At 43.5% G+C, this 18,728-nt stretch overlaps 1 protein-coding gene across 23 annotated transcripts in view; it reads right to left on the bottom strand.

Annotated features, from left to right (window-relative positions):
* Window positions 1-18,728, bottom strand: part of PSD3 (pleckstrin and Sec7 domain containing 3) — a 588,112-nt gene that overhangs the window by 78,219 nt on the left and 491,165 nt on the right. For all 23 annotated transcript variants that reach the window (XR_011378165.1, XM_008267258.4, XM_051819330.2 and 20 more), the window contains one exon: window positions 2,344-2,414. Coding sequence is in view for 22 of the 23 variants with exons in the window: in XM_008267258.4 (XP_008265480.2) it covers window positions 2,344-2,414 (71 nt within the window). In the remaining variant the exon portion in view is untranslated. The remainder of the gene's footprint in view (window positions 1-2,343; window positions 2,415-18,728) is intronic.

Genomic DNA, 18,728 nt, shown 5'->3' with positions numbered 1-18,728 from the left:
CTGAAGTTCAACCGGAATTTAAAATACCAGAGCCCTTTCAGAAGCAAGAGATTCATACAAAAAGGAAACCTGAAATTGAATCCCACTTTACAATGTTGGCCTGATTCCAACCCCTCTGACTAAAACTTGCCTTGCCAGTGTCTCCACACATCAGCTTTCTCCTACCTAATCCATAATACTTTCAACCAGACCCCCAATCCGGGAGGCAGATGTGAGTCACCTCTCCTGCCTTCTTTGCCAGCAAATAAAGCCTTTCTCTTCTTGAAGGTGTCACAGATTGGGTTTTGTGCACATCGGGTAGCGAGCCCGTATCACCTGGTAGTAGTGCTAGGCATGAAAGCTCCATGCCCTTCTCCGATACATTCTCCCATGCATCTCCTCCCAGCTCCTGTCAGATGCTCTATAACAAACGGGCAACTGTAAGTAAAGCGCATCTCTGAGTTTTGTGAGACACTCTAGCAAATTAAACCTACGGAAAGGGCTGTGGAAACTCCTGGTTTATATCTGGTTGGTCAAAAGTGAAGAAAACCAGGCTATCTGAAGTGAAAGGAAGTCCTGTGGGACCTGAAGCCATCTCCAGACAGAGTCAGAACGGAACTGAATGACAGGACACCTGGCTGGTGTCCACTGGAGAACTGAAGATCACAGACATGTTCTGTGTTAAGTGTGTGTGTAGAGAGTGGGAAAAACTGTTGGGATTGTTTTCTATTTCTAATAGCAAACAAAAACAAAAATTAGATACTATGTCATTCTGATATAGGGGGGCTATTATAAAAAAGAAAGGGAAGGGAAGGGGGAGGAAGGAAGGCAGGGAGGGAGAGAGGGGAAGGGAAAGAAAATAAAAGAAAAAAAGCAAATGAAACGAGGAAGGAAAGAAAGGGGGGAAGGAGGGGGAAGGAAGGAGGGGGGAAGGAAGAGGGGAGGGAGGGAGGGAGGGAGGGAGGGAGGGAGGAAGGAAGGAAGGAAGGAGGGGAGAAGAGGGGGAGGGGAGGGAGGGAGGGAGGGAGGGAGGGAGGAGAAAAGGTTGGTATGGTGAGGATGTGGGCAAACTGGAACCCTATGTACTGCTGGGACACAAAGTGGTGCAATTGTTTTGGAGAATGGAATGGCGATCCCTCAAAAAAATTAAAACCAGAGAGACCATATAATCCATCAATCCCATTTCTAGGCATTAATCCAAGAGAGATAAAATTAGGATCTCAAAGAAGTATTAGTACTCCATGTTCATTGTATTATTCGTAACAACCATGAGGTGGAAAAAAACTACTTGAACAGATAAGGAAAATGTGGTATATATACATATAATACTGTTCAGCATTAAAAAGGAAGGGAATTCTGACACAAGCTACAATGAGACTGAACCTTGGGACATTATGCTGAAATAAAGCAGTCACAGAAGGGTATGATTCCATTTACACAAGGTTATCAAAAACAGTTAAATTGATAGAAGCAAAGTAGAATGGTGGTTGCCAGGGGCCAAAACAAGTTGGGAGGGTAAGATTATTGCCATTCAAAGTGTATAGTTTCAGTAACACAAGATGAAAAAATATAGCATTGTGCTATAGTTAACAACACTGTACCGTATATTTTAAAATGTAAGACAACAGATGATTTTGTCACAATTAAAGAAGGCATTTTCCTAGTAGACACCACCAAGAGGAGTATTTCTTCTGCCTGCTTCCTCTTAGCCCTGATTCAGTGCCTGCCTCTTCACAGCAGGAGCTGCCATCACACTGATCCCTGGATGTGGTTGACTGTTTGTGTTAAGACTTTCTAGTCAACACACTGAGCAAGGGAGGTGGAAGGACAAGACACTCCTCCCCACAAAGGCCAGAACCAATGAGCTGGATCCTAAACAGATTCTCACATTCTGAGACTGGCAGACAGACAATGTTCTGGTCAAACCCATTTACCTACTAGGTAATTTGGAATACCGTCACATTGTCAAGTAGAAATGCTTCAGAACTTGAATAAAAATGCATGTCTAGTTTTAAGTAGGATAAAAATTATGATAGAATAATAAAGGCTAAATTAATCAATATCCACTGAACCAGGTGCTGCCACAAATCTGAACCTGCACAGACATAATTAGAATATAGTTCATCATTCCTCTGATCAAGTACATGTGTGTGTGTACCTGTGTGTATGTATTGCATATGTAAAGCTAAATTTTTCATCAAAATAAACAAACAAAAAGGAATAATTTAAACCTCAATTAAACAACCAGTTCTAGCTGTTTGATATGGCTTCTCTGCACGAAGTGGATTATTTCATTGGGCACCTTGTTTAATTATTGGCTCATAACGTTTTGTGGATTTTAGTTCTTATCTAATTTACTTTTACCTTTTGCAAGTAAAGAACTGTTCCCTTCAGTACAGCATAAAAGGTTTTCCATCCTCGCTTTCCTCTTGGAGCTAGAAAGGGGGAAAAATAAAATTTTACATAACAGAATTAGTATTTTAGAAAGAGAATCTAAATGATCAATATAGTGAGCATATTTCAATATTTCTGATCTACTGGATTCCAAAATAAAAACTAAATTTGTCTTGAAACATACAGTGCACCTGACTAAAAACACTTTCCACGTGTTATTTAATACTCCCATAATCCTGCCATGTTGGGCTATGACTCTGCTCTTTTTATAAAACAGAAGCACAGAGAAGTGACCTGCTCCTGTTCACACAGCTGAGAGAAGAGGCCAGAACCAAGCCAGCAGCAGGGCTGTGCATCCAGCACAGGTGGCCCACAGGCCTGGAAAGCAACGGGCACGCTGGATATCCACATTGACCCAAGGGAGAGCTACAAGGCTCCTGTGACAGAACTTCTATGGCTTCCAGGGATCATAAAATAGTGAAAGGACCACTCCTGGCATTTCTCCCCAGGGCCTGCGACTGGGTTATAACTTTATTATCACACTTGTGGCAACCTGGCATTTCTGTTGCGGACCTTGACTAGATGTAATTTAAAACTTTTTTTTGGCTAATTATCTCTTTCACTGGACTGTGAGTAGCTTGAGAGGAGGCATCCTTCATCTCTGGAAGGCACAGAATGTAGGACAGCCCAAGGTAGACATCAGATGCCAAGACAACATTTCTCCAAATGAATTCACTTTTTTTCAGAAGTCTTTTCATTCCTATTTCACATTTTTCTGGAGTAAGGAGGGTCTTCAAAAAGTTGATACAAAATGTGTCATATGAAAAATCTCTTCACGGGTTTCAAAATTTTTTGCTTAAAAATATGCTTATCTTTAAATTCTACTTTCCATGAATTTCTGGAATTACCTTTATATAAAGAATTTCTCTATTCACTTATGTAAACTCTTATAAATAATCACAAAGCAAAAACAGATTAGCAAAATTGTTTATTACTTAGCTTTAATCTTAACACAGCTGAAATCTGTAACTGGAACACGTTAGAGCCTGAATGTCACTTTCCTAAATATGTCTGCCCAAACAGAACTCCATTTACTGACACTGCTTTGTCAGACATTTGGCTGTCTTTAGCCCATCTTAAACTTACATTCCTGGTTAAATTAAGAAGTACATGATTCTTGAGCAGATCCTTTACATCTCTTTTGACCAAATACAAATTCTTGGGCTTAGAACTAGGTGAACAGCTCTTGACAGAACACAGGTGTTCCTGCCAACACCATGCTGAGATATCCACCTGCCAAGAAAGGACTCAAACATCCGCCCTGCAGGTTTCCAGGGGAAATAAAAAATATCATCCCTTCTGTTTCCACTAGGTAAGGTTTAAGAGTGTATACCCAAAAATATATGACCACATACACACACACAAAAAGCATGCCACAATCTCATTTACAGGGAAAAAAAGTTATCAGTATGAACAGAGGTCCAGAAATCAAATATATAATAAATATTTAGCATATTGTCCAAGAGATCTCCAGTTCTGATACCGTGCACACGAGAACTATGCATTCAGAAGTGAACCTGGTGGTGGAAGCTGCCACAGAGCAAAGCAGACTCAGCTGTGGCCCAGTAGGGAGGAGGCCCCAGACCAGAATGCAGACCAGCAAGTCTGCTCTAAGACCCTTTGTCTTAAACCCATCCTCACACCCTCTAAGACAAGCCACTCTACCTCCAATGCTGGATGGAAATTTCCAGAAAACTCTTGTGTTCTCTACAGGAGTGTCGCTCCCCCTCTTCGTGGAGGAATGACACAGGACCCTGCGCTGTTCTTTTGTCTGCTCAGCCCTCCCCGGGTTTGCTGCTGGTTCTTCCCAGGTTGGCTACCGTCCCTTCCACCTCCGTGGAGGGGCGGTTCCCCCTGCCACTTTCCCCACTTCCGTGGGGGAGCGGCACACCGCCGGCCGGCTCTCTCGGGGGCTGCACAGGTGTTCCTTCAGATAGATGCTCCCCTTAGATATTCCTCGTGCATGTTGTCTCTCTCCTCCTTTATAGTCCTCTTCCACCAATCCCAACTCTGCTACCCACACGCCGAGTACGCTGCTCTCCTCCAATCAGGAGCAGGTCCTACAGTTTATTGGTTGAACTGGAGGCAGCTGTGTAGAAGCTGTTTCCTCCTCTCCCAGCGCCATATTGTGGGAGAGCAGATGCATAGAATAAGTCTTAATTCCAGTAACTTAGTCTAGTCCGAGTTGCTCCCAGTTGCTCCCCACACAGGAGGTACATAGGACCTGGAGTCTAAATGTTTTCCCTGAAGCCCTAAGGGTAGCTTAGTAGCATCTTGAGATCCTTTCAGTTCAAAGATCATAAATCTATTTTTCTGCTTTGGAAGTAGAAATATATGAATCCACATACATGCTAACAATTATTCATCACTATTGCACTAAACCTTCTAGAAAAAGAGTGCTCCAAGTGAAATGTAATCTTAAAAGCCAGAGCCAGGGGGCATTAAGCCTCCCCAGGACACTACTTTTCCATCGCCATCAGAAGTGTTAAACAACCTTGTCTCTGGTCAATTACAATTTAGTTGTTTAAGACGTTAATGAAACAACCTTTAACACTCTCAACAAGATAATTTAGCAGTTAGGGCTCCACATAACACAGCCAGTGTGCCATAAAAGTGCTCACACCACACTGCCAAGAGAAAAGTAATATCATGACTGCATTTTACAAACAAGACAGTGTTGGTGCAAACACGTGGAATGTGGAGAGTAAAAGGACCACTGTGCCCCGGAGTGGGCCAGGGTGGGTCTCTGACTTTGGAACCACACATTGGTGCTGCTACTGCTGCCCTTCCACTGGCAAAGAGCTTTGTGTTTAACAGTAGTAGTAGTAGTAGTAGAATGACTTAAATTCACAGCACATACAACTGACACTGTATCATCACAATGGTGGCCAGCAGTTGGTATGCAGATGTATTTAACAAATATCTACTCTGGGAAGGTAATTACTGAACTTGATAAAAAGATAGCATTTTATTTGCTAGTCTGTGCATTTACAGTAATGTTTCATTGGCATATTTAAAAGTCCAAAGACAATTACTTTCCTTCTTGAAAATATAAGACCTTGGAATATTTTAAATACAATGAGTACCTCTAGCCTTGTTTGACAATGGTGTCTATGACATTATCCTTTTCTTTTGAAAGTTTATTTGAGAGGCAGAGAAAGACAGATAGGGAGACACACAGAAAGTTCCCATCTGTTCGTTCACTCCCTAAGTACCCACACTGGGCCCAGGCTGAAGCTGGGAGTTGGGGACTCCACCCATGTCTCTGACGTACATGGCAGGAACTCAACTACTCAAGTTATCACCTACTGCCTCCCACGGTCTGCCACAGCAGGAAGCTGGAATCAGGGAAGATTCGGGTCTTGAACCCAGACACTCCACTGGAACGTGGGAGTACTTAATTACTAGACTAAACACTTTCATTATTCTTTTTTGTTAAGTGCTACTGAAAAAGACATAAACTGCTAATGTCTATTTATTTTTAAAGATATAAAAAATTTATTTCAAAGGCAGAGTGACATAGAGGGAGAGATAGATCTTCCATTCACTGGTTCATTTACTCCCCAAATGCCTGCAACAGCCAGGTCTGTGCCAGGCGGAAGCCAGAAGCCAGGAAGCCCATCCCAGTCTCCCTCCTTAGCAGGAAGCTGGACTAGAAGCAGAGTAGCTGGGACTTGAACTGGCTCTCTAAAACGGGATGCCAGCATCACACATGGTGGCTTCACTGTGCTACAATAGTGACCCCACTACCTTCTATATAGATCTACTCTGATGCTTTAATTTGTTATTTCTTTGCTAACCATTTTCTTACTTCTTGAAGTCTATTCTTAGAAGTTCCTTTAGTGGGGGTGTTTTGGTGAGTCTTCTACTTTTGTTTTTATAACAATGTCTCTATCTCATAAAACATCCCCAGTTAACAATTATTCTCTCTTATGAAGCCACTATTTTATTACCTTTTGGCTACCATCATCATCAGGATGCCTACTCTGAGTCTAAATGTAATGTCTGAGTACAGGTTTCTTTTCCTTCGCACAGCTTGGTGTTCTTCGGACTTCCTGGGTATCGTTTTGAACAAACTGCTGTCAGAACATCTTTGAATACTGTCTCTTCCCCATGGTCTCCACTAAGGAAACCTCCTAGCACTCATGCAGACTTCTCACTGCACCCAATGCATCTCCTCCTTGTGTGCTTAGTGGCTGTGTGATTTGACCTGCAGACTGGCAGGTCACCCAGATCCAGAATGTCCCTTCAGGTTTGGCAGCCTGTGTCCCTGCACCTCTCTAGATTTGTACTCACGCTTTGTTCCTGCCCTCACAGCATTTCCCTTGTATCATGCATTCCTTCATTTAAAAATTATTTTAAAATCGCTATCACTGTTAGATGTTTTATAGTAGGTGGGTTTCCATCATGTTATAAGACAGATTCTTGAGTTCTTTTCTCTTTCCTTTTATTTTTTATTCACACACTTTATGATATAAGGAGAACTCAAGATACCGGAAGCACTGGGCAGGGGTTTGGGGGGTGAAGACAAGGAAGAACAAACTAGCACAAGGTGGGGAACCAGTAAGGAGGCTGCCACAACGGCTCAGATAAGAAGAAAGGCCAGAAGATACAGAGGAGTGTGCAGAAGTTAAGATACAGAAATGGAAGGAAAAAGGTGGCAATGTGAACTGAGTGCCACCCTGTAGTGTTCTGAGCTCTGAGGCAGCATTACACACATGCTCTATTTGATCCAAACAATCCTTCCAGACAAGTATTACTGCCTCTTCTTCATCTCTGTCTCCAATATTAATAACACCTGCAATTCTGAAAGGCAGCGTGAGCTGCTCCTGAGGCTACCCCTCTAAGGGCTTCACAGCTCCCACACGGGCTGACCTAGAGGAAGAAACATGTTCCAAGGTTATATGCAGAAGGGAAACCATTCAGGTGACAGTCCTGCAATGGTCAGCGCTGCTGCTCCTGTGAGGTCAGACAGGAGGGGAATACAAAGCCCAGTACTTTCTCCAGTCTCACTGAACCCCTGCTCAGAACTACAGATCTCTGACTAAAGGCATAATCCCTGTGTCCGCCCCTTCAGCTGCTGCTTATCCCGCACTCAGGGGGAATACTAATGCCAATTTCAGTAGTGATTACAGACATCTCAGCAGCAGCTACCATTCCCTGAGCACATACTGTTCCAGAAAGTTGTGAGAGTCAACCCTCACTGCTTAGGGGAGTCAAAACTACAATCTCCAGAGAGGGGACTCTGGTATCCTCCCTGACATACAGTGCTAACCAGCCCACAGTGCTAGGCTTACACAGGAAAGGTAGACCAGACAAAGGAGACTGTCTTGGATAATGCTGAACTATATATGGGGGTGATATTCACACTGAGAGCAGAGAGGACCCTCAGCTGCCAGGAAAACACTGTCCCAGAAAGACTGAAGGCAGATCCCTGGTGAACATTCTCTACAACTTTGCACACTCCTTGAATGTTTCCCCAGGCTTGAGAGCTGCTTCCTGGCCACTGTGGGTTAATAAAAGAAACGGAACAAGTCAACAATCCTCTGTGATTGTTATTCTACACTGTATATATACACACAGAGAAAACCCCAAAGATGGATGATATTGGAGCTAGGCTGAATCTTCAATATCGCAAGTCAGTTATTATTTTCTCATCTCTGTTACACATCTGAAGAAACTTATTTGGACATACAAAGTACAGTGAACCATACGTTTGCTTTTTTTTTTTTAAGACTTAAATACATAACTGGGGTGAAAGGATACACTGTCACCCTTCTTCCAAAAACAAGGGAGGAAATACTCCTAAGCAAGAAAATATTCAACAAAGAGAAATGATGAATACATGCCAGAAACTAGTTATTTATTTTTTAATCCACCAGGAGGTATAAGCTTCATGCAAAGGTTTATATTTGCATGCTCTACTCCCCAACATTAATTTCTTAGATGAATTGGGAACAGATTGTGTTTAAGATCTTACTGATCCTATTTTTCCATTTTATTCAAAGACCAGAGTATTTTTTCCTACATCAAAATCTAGTCCTGTTTTTGACCACTCCTCACTCAGGATTCCCTGATCACTTCTTTCTCCTTTCCTTCAAATTTCATATCAGAAAGACATAATATGCAGAGAAAGACACAGCAGGCACTTGTCCACTTTTGTCATTCAGTATCTTTCTTTCCTATATGTTGTACTGACAACATTTTTCTATGGTTCCATGTAAAAGACAAAAAAATACTATTTTTCTGTCCTCAGAGCAGAGGTCAGTAAGCCACACTCACAGTGATGACAAGGAAGAGCCGTGGCCTGGAGGCCGACAGTGTAGGCCGAGCCAGGCCAAGACACAGGGAACATGTGGGACTGAGACAGGCCTCCTGAGGAACGTATGTAAGTACGAAGCGATCTCAGTGAGGAATTCCGGAATATACCCAGCACCTTGCTGAACCCGGGGACAAGACGTGCTCCCACGAAAGCTCTGCCACACCCATACAATCAGGACATATGTACCAGATCGATAAAAGACACATGATATTTTAAAGAGTTTCTTTGTTATGTATTTGAGAAGAGGAGAGATCTCCAATGCACTGATTTACTATTCAAATGCATTCAACAGCTGGAGTGGGGCCAGGTTGAAGCCCAGAGCCAGAACGTCAGTGTAGGTCTTCCACCTGCGTGGCAAGAACCCAGTTACTGGAGCCAGCACCACTGCCTCCAGGGGTCTGTATCAGCGGGAAGCTTGAATCAGGAGCTGCAGCCAGATCGGGGAATCAAGCCCAGGTACTCAAATACACGATGCAGGCATCCTAACTGTGAGGCTGAACACCTGTCCCCACAGGACATTTTGCCTTGGTTCCCTAGTGATGGTGTCTGAAAACTGGGTAAAAGTCTCACATTATCGGTCCTGCAGAACGATGAGATAGGTGCCCTTGCTTGGCAGCAATGTGTGAAGTGCTACATCACTGAGGCTGGTAAAGACACACACAGGGGGCTCGGGAGGGTCTGTTTTCTGTAACCTGCTTGCAACAAATTCAGAGTTCATGCATGACAAACTCACAGACCTTGCAAATTTATCCCAAACTCGCTTTCAGAGGGGCCACTAGGTCTTGATTCACAGAGTAGCTCAGGTGGTTTGGATACTGCCTACGGCAGCCCAGTCCAACCAGAGCATAACAGAAGTCACCACTGGGAGACGACTCACACAATGTTAAGCAACCAATAGTATTAATTATTCCTGAGTTTATAACAGGTAGAAGTAAAATGGTACCATCGCTACCCTCTCCTTCTAAATCATCTACCTGGAAAACATTTAAGGAAATATACATATTTTGAAACATCAGTTAAGCCTGATGATCTTTCCCTTTAAGACAGGGCTGGGGCCGGTGCTTGGCACAACAGGTTAAGCTGCTGCATGCAGCAGGGACACCCCGTCTAGGTACCAGTTCCAATCCTAACTGCTCTATTTCTAAGCCAGCTCCCTGCTAATGTGCCTGTGGAAGCAGCAGAAAATGGCCCAAGTCCCTGGGCCCCTGCCATCCACGTGGGAGACCCAGGGAAGCTCCTGGCCCCGCCCTGATCATTGTGGCCATTTGGGGAGTGAACGAGTGGATGGAAGACCTCTACTTATCTCTCTGTAACTCTGCCTCTTAGATAAATAAGTAAATCGTTAAGACAGGGCCACACTATTAACTCTATTTTATAAAGGAAAACCCTGAGGTAGCCTTAAAGGAACGAGAAGTACAACCTATACCCATAACACTTTTTCCCAGAAAATATTTTCCTCTTGGTAATCATAGCTTATATAGAGAACAGAATGTGAAACAACAAAGGAGAGACAGTGAAGAATCTGAAACTAAATGTCCCCTGGTAGCTGATGCGTGTCCTGGACATGGCTTGATTCCTCTAAGAGGCCTCCAAGACTTTTTCCTTAAAACGATGTTTCTGGAATGGCAAAAATTATCCTGAACAGGGAGCCCATGGGCTCAAGTTCTATTCACACCACGAGGCTGACTATCTCTCTGATTTCGGATAAGTCACCTAACATATCTAGGTACAAATCAATACAATGAATATGCTACAATATATCGTAATTACTTTATAAAGCTGTCCAGGTGTTCCAGATGCATAAGAAAAGATTACAAGGGAACATACTCTATGCTTAAAGAGTTCATATACAGAAAGAGTAGCAAGTAAAAATACAACATGGGAAGTAGGATAAACCAAATGGTAATACAACACTAGCCTAAGACGCTCTGAAAGGGGATTCCAGGTGGTAAACCAAGGAAGAGGTTGTTAATTCTGTTTATAAGTAGGGTAATTTAGAAACTGGGGGAGGCGGCGCTGTGGCGTAGCAGGAAAAGCTGCTGCCTGCAGTGCTGACATCCCATATGGGCACCGGTTCGAGTCCCAGCTGCTCTACTTTCGATCCAGCTCTCTGCTGTGGCCTGAGAAAGCAGTAGAGGATGGCCCAAGTGCTTGGGCCCCTGCATCCACGTAGGAGACCCAGAAGAAGCTCCTGGCTATTGGCTTCAGATCAGCACAGCTCCGTCCATTGTGACTGTTTGGGGAGTGAACAGCCTCTCTGTAAATCTACTTTTCAAATAAATAAATAAATAAATCTTTAATTAAAAAATATAACTTGGCAGTTTAATTTCACCATTTTGTAATCGAAAACTTTATCTTAAATATCATCACTAAGATTTTACCTGGTCATAGAAAATAGTTTACATACTGATTTGGTAAAAATAATTTCATTAACAAAATATATTAGCTTGCAACAAATTTTAAATTTATATAGTAATCTCTTTTAACAAGTCCTTTGTAAAAGAGTGCACAAATTAAAACCTATCACATGGGCCAGTGTTGAGGCACAACAGGTTAGGCTGTGGCTTTTGTGACTCCAGCATCCCATTATCAAAGTGCTGGTTCATGTCCCAGGTGCTCCACTTCTTGACTGGCTCTTGAAAGCAGAAGCAGATGGCTCAAGTACTTTGGGTCCCTGCCGCCCATGAGGGAGACACAGATGGAGTTCCAAGCTCCTGGGATTCCAGCTTTGGCTTGGCCCAGCCCTGGCCACTGTGGCCATTTGGGGAGTAAACCAGCAAATGGAACATCTCACACTTGATCTTAGCCAAAAGACTGAGAAGCAATGCAAATGGAAATCTCTTTCCCTCTGTCTTGGTTGCTGTGCCGTTTGAATAAAATTCAAAAAATCTTACAAAAAAAAAAAAAAAGCTGCAGAACACTTTAGTTTTAAGAGGGACTTTGTAAAAAACAAAACAAGTTTTTATTTGGACTTTCACCTTCTCTCCACAGTGCATCTGAAGAAAGACAGTGAATAGAAAACAGAATAGAACAGAATAGAAAAATAGCAGAAATCACCCCATCCTTGATCAAAATGACCTCTGGACAAAAGTGAATACAGTATTTTTTTTTTTTTTTTACTTTTACATTTTGAAGCAGAAGAATCAGGTTTGAAATCCTGGCCTACCTGAATGATCTTGGGCAAGGCACATAAACAGCCAATTCTATGTTTCACTTCTTCCCCTGGTAAAATGTGAACAACACAGCATCTACTACATGGGGTTATTCTGAAACTTAGGTTAATTAATACACGTGAAGGCTTTAGTTTTGTGTGTGCCTTTCACACATGTGTGTGCACACACATTTAATAAATTAAGGATTTTGTCTGAGAAAGAAAATGTATGCAATTTTCATGCTAAAATACAAAAAACTTCTACTTTATTCAAGTATTCAGATTTTTAAATGAAATCAACATTTTTAGAACTTCTTTTCTCACAATTCCTGATGCACTTTTAAAAAGATTTATTTATTTGAAAGGCAGAGTTACAGAGGGAAGGAGAGAAAGAAAGAAAGAGACAGAGAGAGATCTTCCATCTTTCACTCCCCAATGGCTGCAATGGCCAGGGCTGGGCCAGGCTAAAACCAGGAGCAGGAGCCTCTTCCAGGTCTCCCACGTGGGTACAGGGGCCCAGTGACTTGGGCCATCCTCTGCTGCTATCCCAGGCCATAGCAGAGAGCTGGATCAGAAGTGGAGCAGCCAGGACTCGAACCAGTGCCCATATGGGATGCCGGTGCTGCAGGCAAGGGCTTAACCTGTTCTGCCACAGCACCGGCCCCTAACTGATGCATTTTTAACAGAAAGATAGTGCTTAGCACACACCACCTTCAATTTAATGGAGGAGGGTGAAGTAGAACACATTTGCTGATATATTTTTTGTTTCCATTTTGTCTCAACCCCTGTCTTGATGCTGAAGAAATCAAACATACATGCAAATAATAAAAGTAACAGGAGGAAGGAAAAAAGCTGATGGAGAGCTGCCCCCATCCCTAATGGCTTTGATGTGGATTTATTGAGGACTCCTTTAGCTTGCACTTCCTGTCTTCACTGCAATGATTACAAGTCAACTCCTTGCTAAAGTTTAACTCACTAAATTAAGGGTGTGGCAAAGGGTCAGGTTGGCCCTGTGGGACACTGGATTACAAAACTCGGAATGCAATTATCATCTCTGTGGCTAACAATCCACTGCTAGTCTTTGTTTTGAGAAGTTTTTCAGAAACGCCAGGTCCCGAACAAAGTAATGACTGACCTGCCCACAGACCCCAGATAGGCTGGAGCCACTGTGCTATCATAGCATCTTCAGAAGAACACTTCAGCCTCCTGTTGCTGACCAAAGGAAGGCCAACCAGAGGTCTACAGAGGAGCTGACTGCACATTGCTTAGCGCCCGCTTTATAAGTCACAGTCTTTCACCCCTTGGAAAATCTAGGAATTGAATGATTGCTGCCTATTTGCTCTGAGCATTGCGAAGAAACTACTTTCTCACATCACCCCAGCAGTAGTAACTGACGTGCTGTGCATCAGGTGAGCAGATCCCATTCTGTGGGTTCTATGGCAATTCCTCCAACCAGTTTTAGAGGTGTTCTATACCAATTCCATTTGAAAGAGGAAGAGGGAGGGAGAGGGAGGGAGAGAGAGAGAGAGAGAGAGAGAGACAGACAGACAGACATAGGTGGTGGAGACCCAAGAACTAGAGCCATGCCCTGTTGCTTCCCAGGGTGCACATTAGCAGGAAGCTGGAATCAAAGTGCAGCTGGGACTCAAATCTAGGCATGCTTGCAACAGGATGCAGGTGACCTTTATGACCTTAATGATTTATTTATTTATTGGAAAGGAAAAGTGACAGAGTGAGAGGGAGAGGCAGATCTTTCATCTTCTGGTTTACTCCTCGAATGGCTGGAACAGCCAGATCTGGGCCCAACCAAAGCCAGGAACTCTATCTGGGTCTCCCATGTGGGTGGCAGGAGCCCATACCCTTGGATTACTTTCTGTTGCCTTCTCAGGCACATTAGCAGGAAGCTGGATTGGAAGCAGAATAGCCAGGACTTGAACTGGCATTGCAACACGAGATGCTGGTGTCATAAACAGCAGCTTAGCCTGCTGCAACACAATACCGGCCCCGCCTCAAACCTGTCCCTGATGGAGAACTTTTACCCACATACTAAGCTACAAACATGTTCAAATGTATCATATAAACAAATTAACTTTCTCCACTGGGCTAGAAGATGGCTTTCCTAGTAGCCATTTCCAAACGACTGAGGAAGAATTTAAATGGTTTGTGTTAAGGTTGGAGTGGAGGGCAGAACACAAGAACACAAATCATTAGCTAAGGGTTACAGGTAAAGTGCGTGGGATGCAACAAACACTAAGATGACTTTGAATACTTATCTTTTCAGGAAAATAGCAACCCTGAAGTCATAAAAATGTATTTTTGGATCTTGACAAATGAACTGTGCCTCGCATTCTCTTAGAATGTTCCTTTCTCAGATGTCAGCATGACTTGCCTTTCACTCAGGCCAAACTTCTCATCCAGGGCTCCTAACTGCCCACTGCAGCATTGTATCTGCCACTTCCTGCCCTCCCTCCTCAACTGAGCTCTACTTTCTTGGGATCACTTAACCCTCATGTGAACCATCGAGTTACTGAGTCCCTCCATTCTAGGTAGAAACTCCAAGCAAGAGCTTCGCTTGGTTTGTCGCTGTGTCCACAGGGCAGATTAACCATTACCTTCACCCCAAAGGGAAAGAAAATTAGATGCCCTAAGTAGTCATGGTGATGCAGTGATTTAACGGTATTTTAGGGAATTTTAAAACAGGGTTTCTGCCTCACTTGAGTGAAACAGGTTAGAAAATACAGGTTGCTTAAAGAGAAACGTGGATAAAACTTTCGGTATAGATATTCAGAAAAGAAGATCTTGGACATGGAAACAGGACATCAGTAGACATGAAATGAGACCCTCCTCTGCAGTGCCTCTGATGCAGATGCTGCATACTATCAGGTCCTGGTCTCCCACAGTCTCCCAGCCTCTTCCTTTAGCCCAAAGTTTCCTGGCCCTGCTTTTACTAAAATTGACTCAGTAAATTGAGGGAGTGGTGCAGCTAGCCCTACTAGGTCCCTGAACACAGAACTCCTGAGGTCATTAATCTCTCCTATTGATAATATCTTGATGTTTGGTTTTATCTTGAGGATTTTTCCAGGAACCTTGTTTCCCATGCAAGAACTAACTACCACCTGACTGAAGCCTACTTCCCCATCACCAGAGTTCCCACAGGAAGAGGCTATTGTGGGCCTGGTGCTGTGGTGTAGTGAGAAAAGCTGCCACCTGCAAATCCAGCATCCTATATAGGTGCGGATTCATGTCCCAGCTGCTCCACTTCTGATCCAGCTAATGGCCTGGAAATGCACTGGAAGATGGTTCAAGTGTTTGGACCCCTGCCACCCACATGTGGGTAGACCCAGATGAAGCTCCTGGTTCTTGGCTTTGGCCTATCTCAGCTACAGTCATTGTGGCCATCTGGGGAGTGAACCAGAGGATGGAAGATCTCTGTCTCTCCCTCTCTCTCTGTAACTCCCTTTCAAGTAAATAAACAAATCTTTAAAAAAACAAACCACAGCATTACTCACCAATTTAAGAAGGCCATGAGTACTACAGACCAAAAAGGGACCTGCACGCAAGCTGAATATGAATATGCACTTTTCAACCCCAAGTTCAATCTGTACGAGACTTACCCTAACTCCTCAAGGAGCCTGGAAAGTAAGCAATAGCGGTCTGGCTCCTTGCTGTGTGTTTTGCAATAAACACTTAATTTCTTGCACCACCCTGATGTCAGTGAATACCTTGTTGCGTGGAGCAAACAGACTCAGATTTGGGGAATTCTACAACAAACACCCAGACTCAGAAGGAGCAGTTTGATAGATTACTATGGATTACCAAGGAGAAACAAATGCCATCTCATAAATCTTATAGAATGGATCTGACTAAAAAAAATTGCTTTTAATAACCACCTCGGGCCGGCGCCGCGGCTCACTAGGCTAATCCTCCGCCTAGCGGCGCCGGCACACCGGGTTCTAGTCCCGGTTGGGGCGCCGGATTCTGTCCCGGTTGCCCCTCTTCCAGGCCAGCTCTCTGCTGTGGCCAGGGAGTGCAGTGGAGGATGGCCCAAGTGCTTGGGCCCTGCACCCCATGGGAGACCAGGAAAAGCACCTGGCTCCTGGCTCCTGCCATCAGATCAGCGCGGTGCACTGTCCGCAGCGCGCCGGCCGCGGCGGCCATTGGAGGGTGAACCAACGGTAAAGGAAGACCTTTCTCTCTGTCTCTCTCTCTCACTGTCTACTCTGCCTGTCAAAAAAAAAAAAAAGTTCAGAAGTTAAAAATTAAATAACCACCTCAAAAAGCTGTGCATTGCAACATCTCCTAAAGTTCAAGAACTTCAATTATGTGAAAGATATGAACACTGAACTCCAAAATAATCAAGCATATTAATGATTCTTTTCATAGTTTCTTGAGCAATGTGGAAGTCACTATAAAACAGAGAAAGAAGGGCCAGTGCTATGCCACACCAAGTTAAAGCCCCGGCCTGCATGGCAGACATCCCCCATGGGTGCTGGTTCGAGTCCTTGCCGCTCCACTTTCAATCCAGCTCTCTTCTAATGCCCCTGGAAAAACAGTAGAAGATGGCCCAAATCTTTGACCCTTGCACCCACTTGGGAGACTCGTAAGGAACTCCTGGCTCCTGGCACGGATCAGCTCAGCTCTGGCCATTGGGGAGTGAACCAGCAGACAGACGATCTCTCTCTCTCTCTCTCTCTCTCTCTGTAACTCTTTCAAACAAATAAATATTTTAAAAAACATATAAAGAACAAGTTCTAAAGTAAAATGTAAGGTTACATCATTGCAGTCCACCTGAGCCGTATAAGGTAACTGCTGAGTCAGACAAGCAGACTTACTGGGGCACCAAATCAGGTTTCCTCAACTTTGCAAGCACCTTCTGACCCAGAGTCAAAGACCCTGCTGAGCAAGAACTTCTACAAACAGCAGTTCAGATAACCCATTGTAATTGTAGGATAGCCCCAGGCCCAGTGACACTTTCAAAAGGCCTCTGGGGAAAAGCTGCTACAGTAAAAATAATTCCGAGAGGCGAAGAGGAGCAGCCGGAAGACAGCATGTTGTCCTGTGAAGGTGACAGCAGCCTGACTGCTCCTCTCCAAACCTGGAATTTCCAGTTCCTACTCGTGAACCATGGTTCCTGCTCTGGCCACAGGGGCCAGAAAACAGTCCACAGCGACAGACCACATCCTAAGTGATGCCTTGTATGTGTAACTTAGATTTCCCGACTCAGGCCAAACTTCTTCAATGTATCAGGCTTCAGTGGGTAATGGGGCCCCTGGCTGGGCTTATTCAAGACTCCTGTTTCCCCGTGCGAAAGAATTCAAGGAGCACACATAAAGGTGTACAGGAAAGCAAGATTTATTTAAAGGAATAGTATATGCTCAGATATAAGTGCAGGCAACCTCTTTTCATGAGGAAGGAAGGGTGGATACTCCCACCAAGGTTGGGGTCATCCTTTCACATGTCTACATAACTGCATATTCAAATATCGCAGTGTTCTGGCAGGGCTTTAAGTGCCACTCGCTGCTGTGTGTACCATTTTAGGGAATCAGAGATGTCATGGTATGTCCACGTGGAGTTGTAGCATTCACGTGGTCATCTCTAGGGAAGGTGCCATGGTGGGGGATGGGAATGGGTGAGCCGAACCTGCAGCCATGTTGAATCAGCATGGAAAGACAGTGAGGTTTGGGCAGTGTAGGGCTCTGGCACACATGCTGCTGGCCATCTCTCAATTGCTCCTCACTCAGCAGCTCCCTTGCCTGCCCACATGCAGGCATGCTCTCAAGTGCACCCAAGAGTGTATCCAAGGACCACCGCAAATTACTTTTCACAAATTACTCAGTGTTGGTTAAATTACATGAATACCACTGTCAACTAACCCAGTCATCCCCTGTCCCCAGTTGAGTTAACTGAAGAACAGTACAGTCAGTCCTCCATGTCGGTGGGCTGTGCATTTGTAGATGCAACCACAGATCAGAAAAAAAAAAAAAAAAAAAAGACAACAATTCCAGAATGTTCCAAAAAGCAACACTTGAATCAGTGAGGTACCGCATACTACACTGAATCCATGTGGGTAGATGTGTCACGTCCCAGACCGTCGACATTCACTCAAGCACTCTTTGTCCCAAGTCTCGCTCTGGGATGAATGCATCCATACTACATGTGTATAGACTTTTTCCTTGTCATTACTCCCTAAGCAATGCAGTACAGCAGCTGTTTACAGAGCATCAGGTATTCTAAGCTTTCTAAAGATAAGGTATATGGAAGATGTGTGTAGGTTATGGGTAAATATGTAATCGTTTTATATAAGGGACTTGAGCATCTTGGATTTTGGCATCAAATGATCCCTCTTAGACACCAGTGAACAACTGTAACACAATAGTCATTCATCCTTTTTTAAAGGAAAGGGAAAAAAATCTACTATCTTTCCATATATCATCAGTGTATCTTTTTCCAATTGCAAGTTTTTTTGTATTTTTAAACTTCATTATACTATGACTTTAAAATATTCCACTGCATTAATGTTACATTTTTGAATAACACAAAATACTGCTCTTCCCTGATAATTTCCCAGCATGATTGGCAGAAATTAGAGTAGAAAATGACAACAACCTCACTGCAACCACACATATACACACACAGAAACAAACATAAAATCACTAGTCCAATCTCCAGAAACAATCACTATCAACAATTAGATAACCTTCTAATGATTTTACTATGTACAGATCTGTCATTCAACTGGGAAATTATACTTGTTACTTTTAAACTTTTCTCCTTATATGCTATATATGATTGAAAAAATGTAAAAGATAACATTGTATTGCT

Source organism: Oryctolagus cuniculus, chromosome 8 (assembly GCF_964237555.1).
Source record: "Oryctolagus cuniculus chromosome 8, mOryCun1.1, whole genome shotgun sequence".
Lineage (NCBI taxonomy): Eukaryota > Metazoa > Chordata > Mammalia > Lagomorpha > Leporidae > Oryctolagus > Oryctolagus cuniculus.
This window is presented reverse-complemented; position numbering and strand designations above follow the sequence as displayed.